Here is a 12,941-nt window from a genome sequence, read left to right on the forward strand (position 1 = left end):
GGAGGACCAAAAAAGCCATTCAAACACCCAGGCAGTATGTATGAACATATGTATCTGCCGCTTTGGCAGAAAGTACGCAGGCAGTATGAACCGATGCAAGGCCGTATTGATTGAGTTTGAGTGAGTGAGTGAGTGGATTTTCGAAATGGATCTTGTATCAGTAAGTGTCTCAATCACTTCTGATACACCAGGTAGTGAGCTTGAGAGATCGATTTAGATGCGAATCCGCTCTCGCTTTTGAATCTTGTTTACATTGACTTCGCATTGTCGCTCTGCTGACTCTCTAGGGAACTACAGGCAGCAGCATTCGGCTTTGAATGTTTCCAACTAGAAATCTATCATGAGCGTTTCTTCCGAGTGATTTTCGGAACACTGATCTCAACAATTGTTCAAAATTTCACATAATTTGAATGACTATAGGACGACTTCTAAACGCCTTTTCTTCTTCTTTTACCAACATAGCCAAAACATCCAGGAAAAGGAAACATTTGGCTCCTTAATTTTTCTTTTCAGCGTAATTTATGTTACATGTAAAAATGCATTGCAGAGATAAGTTACTAAGACCATGCCAAAAACGTGATAAATACCGCAAAAGATACCGAAAAAAGGAAGGAATAAAGTATGGAGTTCGTTGCCAAACACTTCATATAGGTTTTTTTTAGTATCAAACTGTAAAAAGGTCGGATCTCACCAAATAAGTTTTTTCGTCGAGAGGATACCCTTTTACATATTCGGATCCGTGCGTGTTTAGTTGGCAGGAGCAGGGCTGTTGGGGTGCGGGATACCTTCGTGGACTGTATTTTACCGGTGGGGGATTCCTTGGTTGGGTGGAGCTATTGGGTCAGCTCTTTCGGCGATTGTGAGCTTGGTTATCAAAACACTGACTTGGATTTTTACACTATTTATTCACAAGTCACAATTGGGGTTTAGACACAATTTATTTAACGCGGCTTTACGGAAATTCAAACAATTTACTTAAACATTTATTCAACTACGACAACATTTAACAAACTACTATTCTAATTCAACATCTGTTCCAATGGCGGTTTTTCTTAAGACTAAGACTGGATACAATACAAAATTTTGGCTTCTTTTTTGGTAAAGGACAAACATAGTCCACAATCATTTTACTCCTTCTAATCAGCTGTTCATTAGAGATGCTGACAGTTGCATCTCGACATCTTTGAACCGTCCTTCTTCATTAATGATCCAGGGTCGTACGAAGGGTTATTGGTTTAGCCTGACATCGCTCTCTAGTAATCCAACATCCTCGCCCATCCTGAATCGCTCGCGGTTCTGAAAATAAAAGAACGAAATCTCACGAACACAAGGGGGAGGTCTGATCTGTTTGGTTTTCACGGGCAAGTTGGGAATCTTCTTCAGGCTGAAATGATTCTGGTAGTATGCACAGCTTTTCAACTGGGCGCGTAGAAGGTCCTGTAGCCGTCTTCAGAGTAACTACTCTAACAACACCGTCGGATCCAGGATGCAGCTTTTCAACACGTCCCATCTTCCAGCGGCATGGCGGTAGATTATCGTCCTTGATGATCACTAGTTTCCCAACAGTTATCTCGACAGGTGACTTCCATCTCTTGTATCGCCCTTGCAACTGAGTGAGATACTCTGTTCTCCATCTATCCCAAAAATGTTGTAGCTTTTTCTGGATAACTTGGCTCTGATTAAGCCGATTCATCGGTACTTCGCTGTAATCCCTTCCTGGTAGCTGTTGAAATGGTTCTCCAATTAAAAAATGCCCAGGTGTCAACGGTTGAAGGTTTCCTGGGTCATCGGTTAACGCAGTTATCGGTCTCGAGTTTAAACAATTCTCCACTTGAACAAGCAACGTGATCATATCTTCGAAAGAAACTGCGTTTTCTCCAAGAACCTTGAGAAGATGCTTCTTGGCCGAACGAACTGCAGCTTCCCAAAGGCCTCCAAAATGGGGTGCAGCGGGGGGAATAAAATGCCATTGAATATGGTTGTTCGCACACTCCTTGGCTACCTTCTCCTGATGTTGGCTGTTACGGAAATGAATCAGCAGTTCTTGTAGAAAATTACGAGCTCCTACGAAATTCGTCCCATTGTCCGAATAAATATCCGAACAATATCCTCTTCTTCCAATAAAGCGGCGTAATGCTTGAAGAAATCGATCCGTCGATAGGTCCGAAACTAACTCGAGGTGCACAGCCTTCGTGCACAGACAGATGAAAACTGCTACGTAGGCCTTAATTGCTGGTCGTCTTGGGGCTAAGCGAACATATACTGGTCCGAAGTAGTCCACACCGGTCTTGGAAAACGGTCTCGATCTCGTGACACGAGCTAAAGGCAATTCACCCATAAACTGCTGAATGGGGCTAGGTTTGGAGCGGAAACACTGTTTACAGTTGTGTATAATCTGCCGAGGAACATTCCTACCTCCAAGTGCCCAATATTTCAGACGAACAGAGCTGAGCAGCAACTGTGAACCTGCATGCATCAGCTTCAGATGGTAGTACTCGTACAACAGAATTGTGAAGGGGTGTTTTGCCGGTAAAACTATTGGATGCTTGGTATCTTCCGACTCCTCCGATTTTCCTAATCGGCCGCCAACTCGTATTAAGCTCTCCGAAGAAATTCGAGGAGCAAACCATCTTAGGGGTGAGCTTCGATGAATCTCCTTTCCTTCGACCAGGCACTTCCATTCTTCAGGAAATGTCTCCTGCTGTATTCGGCGGATTATAGCGTATTCGGCGTCTCTAAGCTCGGTGACGGTTAGAAAACTCTTGGGATTTGTCTCATTTTTCTTCAAAATACGCATCAGTCGCATCCAGTATGCGGTGCAGCGTATAAGCTTGGTAAACGACGAGAATTTTCCAACGTATTCTGCTCCAAAATCGGTTTGACTTGTTGTCAGGTTCACTACAACATGCCGGACTTCTGCATCTGCTCCCTCAGTGCAAAAGCTGCTGGGTTGTTCCGGATAATTATTTTGCAGTAGCCATTCGGGACCATTCCACCAAAGGTTGTTCTCCTGGATCTGATCGGGATATAAGCCACGGGAAATAAGATCTGCTGGATTCTGTACCCCTGGAACATGTCTCCAAACACAGTTCTCCGTAGCTAATTGGATTTTCGCTACACGGTTTGCAACGAACGTAGCCCACGTCGTTGGAATCGCCTTCAACCATTGCAGCACGCAAGTTGAATCCGTCCAGAAAAACCTATCCATTTCGACCTTCAACGCCTCTCGTACCTTGCAGGATAATTCCGCTGATAATAGTGCCCCGCACAACTCCAACCTGGGTATCGACTGGCATTTCAGTGGTGCGACCTTCGATTTTGACGCTAGTAAATGAACGAAAATCCTTCCTTGAACATCGATGCTCTTGATGTATGCGCAGGCACCATACGCCTTCTCCGATGCGTCCGAGAAGAAATGCAGCTCCATCTTAACGCAATTTGGGACCACTGCACATCGCTGAATTTTCAACTCGTTCATCAAGTGGAGCTGCCGGTGAAAATTCCGCCATTCACGTTCAACTTCACGTGGAACAGGATGATCCCAATCCAGCCTTTCTCCTTTCTCGTTCAATTTCCACAGCCTCTGCATGAAAATCTTTGCGGTTGTGGTGACAGCTCCTACCATACCAAGTGGATCGAACAACATTGCGATTGCCGACAGAATTTTTCGTTTCGTTAGTCTTTCGTTTTCCGGGGTATCCAATATGGTGAAGTTGAATCGTAAAATGTCTGTTCGAGGTTGCCACACAAGTCCTAGGGTTTTGACTGCCGGGTCTGGATCCAGTTGTATCTCCTTCATATGCGGCAACGCAAGGTCTTCGTCGTCTACTGATCGCAAGGCCGTCGGCGAATTGGATGCGAACTTTCTTAATCGAAACCCTCCACGTTTCGTTAGGCTGATGAGTTGTTCGCAGAGTATTGAAGCAGCTTCTTCGTTATCCGTTCCAGTCAAAACGTCATCCATGTAGACGTCTTCCATTATTGCCTTAGATCCCATTGGATATGATTCCTGCTCATCTGTGGCTAACTGCTTCAGTGTTCTGGTAGCGAGAAACGGCGCCGGCTTTGTACCGTATGTAACAGTGGTGAGTTCATACGTTTTCACGTCCTCCGATGAATCTTTCCTCCACAGAATGCTTTGTAGCGGCATGTCTGTTCTATCGATACCTATTTGTCGGAACATTTTCTCGACATCTGCGACAATCATTATCCGCTTCATTCGGCAACGCATGATGAGGGCTCGTAGTTCGTCTTGGATCACAGGTCCTGCCAGGAGTGCATCGTTCAGGGAAACACCACTGCTGCTCTTACACGATGCATCGAATACCACGCGAACCTTCGTTGTAGTGCTTGCCTGTTTGATGACTGGATGGTGTGGTAGATAACAACGCTTCTCTGGGCCTACATGCGCCCTACGCATGTGCCCAAGATCCACGTACTCCTCCATGAACTGGTTATATTGATTTCGCAATTCTGGATCCCTCGCCAATCTCCTTTCTAAGCCATCTAGTCGCTGAAGCGCTATGCCACGCGACTCGCCCATCCTCGAAAGTATCTCGTCGTTCTTCGGTAAGCCTACGGTGTATCGTCCATCAGAACTCCTCTGGATAGTGCGAACAAACTGCGCCTCGCAGCGTTGTTCTTCCGGGGAAAATATGTTCGGAGACCCTATCTCCTCACACGACCAAAACCTGGTGAGAAGTTCGTCTAGATGAACTGTAGAAGCTGTATTGCAAACGATGCGCCGAGTTGAACCCTGGTGTTCAACTGCTCCGGTGACCAACCAACCGAATACTGAATCTATCAGCATTGGCAGCCCCTCGCCAAGTGGAATTTTGTTGTCGGTTTGCAAAAAGGAGAAGAAATGTTGAATGCCGAGTACCAAATCCACCGATTTTGATTGGAAGAAACCTGGATCTGCTAGTTCCACACCCTGTGGGAACTTCCATGAAGAAACCGTCACGCTAGTAGTAGGCAGATCTGCAGTAACCGCTGGGAGAAGAAGAAATTCCATATTTCTCGCAAAACTAGATGTGCGTGACTTCACAACTGCTGAAATCTGGTATTTCACAGTTGTATTTGCCTTGCCGATTCCGAGTACCGAGATATTTGAACGCCTTCGGGAGATCTTCATCCGTTGACAGAGCCTCTCTGACATGAAGTTGCTCTCCGATCCAGAGTCTAGTAGAGCCCTCGCGTGAAAGGCCTTCCCTGTATCGTCTTCAACCAAAACGACTGCTGTGGCGAGGATTATTGTCGACGAGTTGTTCCTGGCAACATTTGAAGAGACAGTTCCTGCTGTTGTCTCTGCAGGATGAGATGACTGTTGACCTCTTCTGGCGGGTGATGCTGATTGAGGATTCCTATAACCTCCACCGTCTTCTCTGAAGCACACTAAAGTGTGATGCTTTCCCCTACACTTACGGCACACTTGCATAGATCTGCATTCTGAGGCTTGATGACCACGTCGAAAACAATTTCTGCATAAAGAATGCTGTCTCAGTAGTTTGTCGCGAGCGGATGCATTCAACCTTGAAAACGCTGGACAAGTGTAAAGCAGATGAGATTCTGAGCAAGCGATGCACGTTCCGGATGACATCTGAGCTGCGCTATAACTTGTTCTCGAGGCGAAATTCTTTTTAGGCAACTGTGAGGGCTCCTGCTTGGTATCCTGGGCTTTTGATGGTAGTGAGGCAAGGATTTTGACTCGCGTTTGAAGAAACTGTGTGAGATCCTTGACAGTGTCCTCAGTCTGATGCGCACTGTGCTCTTCCCAAGCACGACGAGTTACGGGATCCAGCCTCGAGCATAATACCTCCAACAGCAACAAATCCTTATAATCCTCGGGCTTCACCAGCTGATCTAACGTTTGCACAACACGTTCGAAGCCTTCCAGCAGCACCTGAATTTCGGATGACGATTCCTTGGTAACCTTCGGGAGTTTGAATAGATTTCCAACTTGTCGACGTTTCAAAACCTTGCTGTCGTTGTATCTAGTCATCAGTGTTTCCCAAGCGATGTTGTAATTGGCCCTCGTTAAAGCCAAAGGGTCGATGAGTGCTCTGGCTTCTCCGGTTAGGCATCCTTTTAGATAGTGGAATTTTTCCACGTCCGGTAAGTCCACCTTGGAATGGATCAGCGATAGGAAAAGATCCCGGAAACTCAACCACTGATCGATGTTGCCGTCGAAAGTCTGCAACCTTATCTGGGGTAGCCTAACGTGTTCCGTGACTGGCTGAATGGATGAATCCATGATGCGGGTGGATTGCAGAACGCTGGTGTTCGCGGTGTTTCCTTCCAACTCCTTGATCCGGTCTAACATGCTGGCCTTGGCATCGTAGTAACGGGTAGTGAAGTCCAACCTTATACCTGGACAAGCGCCTTCCTTCGACGAATACTCTTCATGAATTTCTACATCCATGATAGCATCGTTGACCTTATCCCATAACTCATTCAGCTTTTCCAACCTGACTTGGATTTGCTGAACAGATGTAACCTCGCCCAAAGTGTTCGAAAACGCGGTTATTGCCTTGAACATCTCCAGCATTGCCTTCAATCTGGTTTGGAGATTCCTCAGCGGTGGGTTTCTGGTAGACGATTGGGCGCCGGAAGTAGCCATGGTTCTCGGTTAAACGGATTCACGCAGTGGTACACAGTGATAAAATGACAGGTGAGTATTTGTACTACGAACAAGCTTCGGCAATGAACATACACTGTAGAGCTTAACTTACTTTAAAGAAACTAAAGTTGCACTCCTCTACAGGTATCGATCGACTTCCGAAAGCCTTGACGTAATACGCGTGCGTTGCCTTCAAACGTGGATTTTCCTCAATATTATTCGCGGTTGGAATGGTTGCCCTCAGATCAGATTTGAATTCAGGATACAAACGGGGAAAATACGATGTAGTATTCAGATTTGAACAAGCTTCGGCAAAGGACATATACTGTAAGCTTAATTTACCTTAACAAAAATAAGGCTGAACACCTTTACAGGTATGCACGTCCTAGCCGCAAATTTCGATACGAGGAAATAATTTCACGCCTCGGTTTCCGTGTGAAAATATTCTTATAGCCAACTCGTTCGTACCCTCGTTACCAAACAGAATAGCAGGATGGATGATGGGAAAATAATGGCGATGTAGTATTTGCAGTCTATTAAGCTTCGGCAGGACGTATACTGTAGGTTCTACTAACCTGACCGAAAAACTCGTTGCATGGATTCAAATTTAAAAATATTTGAAACCAAAATTTTGCTGACCAGTGTATTTATGTTGAGTTGCACTCAATCTCTCTAGTGCATACGCAAGCCTCTTGCATGAATAAATACCAAAACCGAATTCTCAAACTCATTCATACATATAACGGTATAGGCACGGTTGTGTTCGTGAGATTTATAATTGTTGTTTAGTCTCGTGTTGAAGCCAGCACCGGCTGGTTCGTTCCTTCCGTCGGATAAAAAGTTGGTTGACTCACCTAACAACTGCGTAGTGTCCGGGATTTTAAAGTTGTGCGCGAAGTTTTCTGGCCAGATGATCACAATGAAGGTGCTGATCCCTTGGCTACGGGGACCTGCAGCAGAAAATTCCAGATCCAGCAGCTTCGAGGTAAGATGGTGCGCGATGTTGTGTTGACCTTGACCGTGAAAACAATGGAGCCTTCCAACCTTTGGAATGGCAAATTTTTAATTGAGCCGCACTTTCTGGGCCCAGGGGGAATGAAAGTCAATCAGCTGATACGAATCGGATTACCAATAAATCACCAGATGATTCCGATTCCTGGATTTCGTTGAAAATAAGGTGATCTATCGTCGTTGGTGCTGATGATGATGATCAGCGCTAATGATCATCAGCGATGGTGCTGTTGAGCGCGGGATGATGATGAGCCGTGGTGGTGATGGTGATGAGCAGTGAGATTATAGGATGATATCACTGCTGTTGGTTGTGTTGGTTTCAAAGTTCCTTGTTGGAGTGTTGGTGGAATCGCGGTACAGATGTGGTAGTGTTGTAGATGTTGCTCTCGTCGGTTGTTGGGGTTGGTGAGAATCTTCAATTCTCACGAATGTGGAAGCAGAATGGTAAACAAACGATGAAGTATGCAAAAAAAATCCTAGCAATAGGCTGAACATAAACTGTTCTCGGGTAATTTACCTGGAGAACCGTTTTCAGCGGCTCGATTGCTGGATACCTGCTACCTCGACCGACGAGTTGGGTGATGTGGATATTAGGCCGATATTCCAGGTGAGTTTGGTGCAACGTTGTGACTCCGGGTGTGTAGAAGTTGTGCTAAACGCAACGTTTTGTTTGTTGCAAACGGCGATAGCTAAACTTCTTTGACGACGGCAATCGAAGTGTAGACCCACCAACGGGTTTCGTGAGCTGGTGATCGTAGGTGATTGCTGCTAATTTGCGAGTTGAAACGCGCACCTGGTGTCGGGTTTCCGAGTCTCCTTCTCGGGGAATATCCAAAGCAATGGCGATAGTAAATTGTGCCTCCGTGGTGTGTTTGGTTGGGCTTGTTGATCCGGCTCGAAGGACCAAAATGTTGGGGTGCGGGATACCTTCGTGGACTGTATTTTACCGGTGGGGGATTCCTTGGTTGGGTGGAGCTATTGGGTCAGCTCTTTCGGCGATTGTGAGCTTGGTTATCAAAACACTGACTTGGATTTTTACACTATTTATTCACAAGTCACAATTGGGGTTTAGACACAATTTATTTAACGCGGCTTTACGGAAATTCAAACAATTTACTTAAACATTTATTCAACTACGACAACATTTAACAAACTACTATTCTAATTCAACATCTGTTCCAATGGCGGTTTTTCTTAAGACTAAGACTGGATACAATACAAAATTTTGGCTTCTTTTTTGGTAAAGGACAAACATAGTCCACAATCATTTTACTCCTTCTAATCAGCTGTTCATTAGAGATGCTGACAGTTGCATCTCGACATCTTTGAACCGTCCTTCTTCATTAATGATCCAGGGTCGTACGAAGGGTTATTGGTTTAGCCTGACATCGCTCTCTAGTAATCCAACAAGGGCTGATGCTTGTTTGGTACAGGAAACTTTGGCAACCCAAACTTCCGAAGCCTCTTTTCGAATCATTTTAGTGTTTGAAATATTCACGGGATTTTGCTATCATCATAGCGCACTTCACAATAATAATGTTCTATTAATCTTTTTTATACCATCTTCTTATTTCAGGAAATACTAATTATCTTAAAGCGAAAATTTTGACGTTCTTACAAGGCAACGCCTACTTGAACTCCTATGAGCCGACGCTTAAACGACTCCGAGTGAAAAAAAACATTATTTTATGACCTTCAAGTAAAACAAATTAAGAGCCTCTTCTAAAACATTTTAAAATGAATGATAACCTATTCCGACTGTTTTCCGGTGGGCATAGAGTATACTCCGTATAAGAATACAAAAAAAATGTATTTTATTGTGGCACCTTAAGAACGAACTTCAGATGTTGTTCAGATGTTCAGTTGAAGATGGTTATGGTTCTCGAATTAACGATAGGTTCATGAGCTTATTATGTATATGCGAGGTTTGAATTAAGTCGTTGATGATTTTCCGAAACCTTTTCGTTTTGATCGAAGCTACCGCATTTCACGATAGGGGAGAGGCGGGCTAAATGCGCATATTAAGGAATGAAGTCATTATTTCCCATATACCAATAGATAGGAGTCTAAAAACTATATGCACATGAACGGACATCTCTTTTGTATACGTTAGAGAATTTTTTTGTTAAAATCTCTTACAGTTTTTGTGAAAATAATTTCATAGCTTAGCTTAACTTGATTGACTACTCACATCCACCTTGAATCATTGAACCCGAAATGCTCCTTAAGATATCTGGATAAAGAATTTATAAGTATTCTAGTATACTCTGTGATTGATTTCTTAATTTGGTTTAAATACAAGTCAATACATTTCGGATTCCAAGTTCGCATGCGTGGCTCAGTAGAACAAGTTCCACATCGCCAATGGTTGCTACTCCGTGATTGACCGAGGCCATCAATTTTGCTCAGAGGTCAAATGAACGCAACCTGGGATTGGCTACACATTCACAATGCACAAAACTGATGCTCTCTCTTTAAACATCAATAACGGCGCCGGCCACGTCCTAGTAGTCAATAGATAGGATAGAAAAATGAGAAAGGGATAAAAGAACAACTTTGTGCTTAAGGACCGAGGTCACCTCTGCATCCTTGCAAAAAGTTTTGTAGGGAATGTGAGGGAAAGGAAATAATAAGGAAACACTTTTGACTAGTGTTATGCTGATAGCTTTTTCTCCTGAAATATAATTTATATTTATTAAAACATTTTAATCAGGTAAGAAACAACATTTTTGAAAGGTGATAATGACTAAAACACATTAGAAGTCAATCTATCAAGTTGATTTCCATTTTCATATCTCTAATAGTTGTTGTTCAATTATATGAGAATTTCGAAATGATATTCAAACTGGTGTTCTAAATCATATTTTTGTAGGAATTTAAAAACCAATAAAAATGTAACAGTTTAAATATTTTGGAGAAAAATTCCGAAAAAGATTGTAATAACTAAAATGTTGAATAGAACCATATTGAAGGAAACAAGTCCAAATAGAACGTTTTACCACTTTTTTCAAGAAAAAGGAGGGAACGTGATCACATATCAAAACATTAAATGTTGATTATTTTAAACAATTTCAATTGAAAAATTTAGGTAACGACTTTCCGCATTTGATCAGAAACATAAGCATCTAACGTGTTCCCTGTTTATGATTTAATCATGATATAAATGAGTATCGATGAGTCTTCAACATTTTGAACATTTGAATAAGGAAAAATTGAAGAGAAATGTCAAAAGAAGTTATTTAATAAGCCAATCCATGTTTTAAACATTAAAAAGAACGAATTTCGTTGAAAATATTATTTGAATAACGATTGGTTTGAAAACATTGAAAATCATTTCATCAAAATAACGAAATGTTTTTTTGTTACATTTTTAGTTTGACAAAAATATTTGTGAATAGCTTTCCGCATTTAAAACATTGTAGTATTTAAGCAGATATACTTAAACCGATATACACCACTTAACGAGAAAATGGGAGACACGAATAGCGCTATCTGGCGACAGAAATGGAAGTACTACACTGTGAATTTTTTCGGGGGTTTGATCAGAGATGCCAGGTGTCCTGATTTTTCAACCGAGAATCGCAAAAAGTGTGGCGTAGCATATCGAAAAGGCGGAAAGTGAAATGATTTCTTTTTGAATAAATATACATTATTAACACCGCAAATTTTTACAATTTTCAAAACGTCATCCAAACCTTTGAAGATCGTGATTGATTTGATTTTGCGCATTCGTAATAAATGACTAATTTATTATGACTTCATAAATATCTAAAAAAAAACTTGAATAGGCGCTGCCGAATTTAGGTGATGATTTTCCATTAGTTCAGCTAAAAATTTTTTCCAACTTATGACAGATCTTACGGGTTTTCTTGAGGAGATAAAGAATAACTTTTCGATTCCATCGCCCATTACGACATCCACGATAAAATCAGCCAGCACAGATTTAAGACTTTTTTCAAAGCATGCATTGAGAATTTCCGCCAGCACTTAAAGAGTAAAGGTGCATTTACACCTCTTACGTACGTAAAAATGGAAAAACTTATATTTTTCAAAAACTCGACTATAGGAACTTCATTTCATGGCTGCGCAACTAGGTGGAATAATTGCGGAATGGTTGATAGAATATTTTTGAACTGATTTTCAAAGTAAAGCTTCTAATTATGAATATGTCATACAAAACGGCAAATAAAAATAAGCAGAAGCTTAATTAACATAAAAAAAATTAAGCTTAGCGACGAAAATCAAATATTGATATGTTTATGAAAAAAAAAAAATGAAAATTCAAAAACAAAGTAAAAAAAAAAAATTCCAATAATTATATCTAATTTCGGAGGAGTTTTTTTTTAATTCAGTACAATTGGTTTAAATAAGGAAGAACAAAACAATTCTGTTGCACACTTTTGTCTCTAAAAATAAATAAAATAATATCAATTTGTGCCCTTTCAAAATGTAAATCTGGAGCTGTCAAAATACTGATCAGGGATGCCGTCCGAACATATTTTCATCACTTTTTGTTGAGTTCACGTATACACTTAAAAAAAATTGAATTCCGCTTATTTGAGAAATGTGATCTAATGTGTCTGAATTCAAAATCTTTTTCGCCGCCAGCAAAATCCTCGAAACCAACAAGACATATAGTGCTCGTTCACTGGGCCTAGACTCATAAAAAAAAAACAAACCTCTCTCTTACCTCAGTAAGAAGTTGTACAAAGAGTGAATGGTTGGGAATATCTTGTTGGCATTGTAATAATAATTGCTTTTTTTTTTATTGATTTCTTGTTTTTATAAAATCAGTTTATTAGGCGTTTATCTGTTTTGTTTTTTTTTTTTTTTTCATATTTTTGTGTAATTTGCCAACCAACTGCGATGTCTTCGGTCAACAGATGACGCAAAGTTTTATTTTGGAAGCGGTTCCTTAATCCATTTCAGGTATTCCAAGTGAATCAGATGTGAATTTGTACGAAAAACGTGCGGTTTAAGAGCTATAGTATACTATTTACGGATTATATTGGTCGCGAAACGTGAGCGGGTCATGCACGAATCCTAACATCAAATAAGGAGAGTAATTAAAAGTAATTGCTGAGATCCATATTTTGTTCAGAAATATTTGCAAGTATTATATGGAACTATCTTCTTAAATTCCTAAATTTTTTAGTTGATTCTTATAGATTTTTATTATAACTGGCATCCCTGATCAAGTCGAGTCCGGAATACACGCTATTCACAAGTTAGACGAATTTCGCGAATTAGTGCTTCCATTTTGTCCGCTAGAGGATGCTGATGGTGTCGCCTTCTCATTATATGAGGAAAA

General features: G+C 41.5%; 1 protein-coding gene across 1 annotated transcript; it reads right to left on the minus strand.

Moving 5' to 3' along the window:
* Positions 1 to 1,318: 1,318 nt before the first annotated feature.
* LOC129738030 (uncharacterized) lies at positions 1,319 to 6,619 on the minus strand. The gene has a single exon (XM_055729204.1). The coding sequence runs from the start codon at positions 6,617 to 6,619 to the stop codon at positions 1,319 to 1,321; it is 5,301 nt and encodes a 1,766-aa protein (XP_055585179.1).
* Between the last annotated feature and the right edge of the window lie 6,322 nt (positions 6,620 to 12,941).

This window comes from Uranotaenia lowii, chromosome 1 (assembly GCF_029784155.1).
Source record: "Uranotaenia lowii strain MFRU-FL chromosome 1, ASM2978415v1, whole genome shotgun sequence".
Classification (NCBI taxonomy): Eukaryota; Metazoa; Arthropoda; class Insecta; order Diptera; family Culicidae; genus Uranotaenia; species Uranotaenia lowii.

Bases quoted from the DNA above. Each gene is read 5' to 3' on its own strand.
- LOC129738030 (XM_055729204.1), bottom strand. From the start codon at position 6,619: ATGGCTACTTCCGGCGCCCAATCGTCTACCAGAAACCCACCGCTGAGG.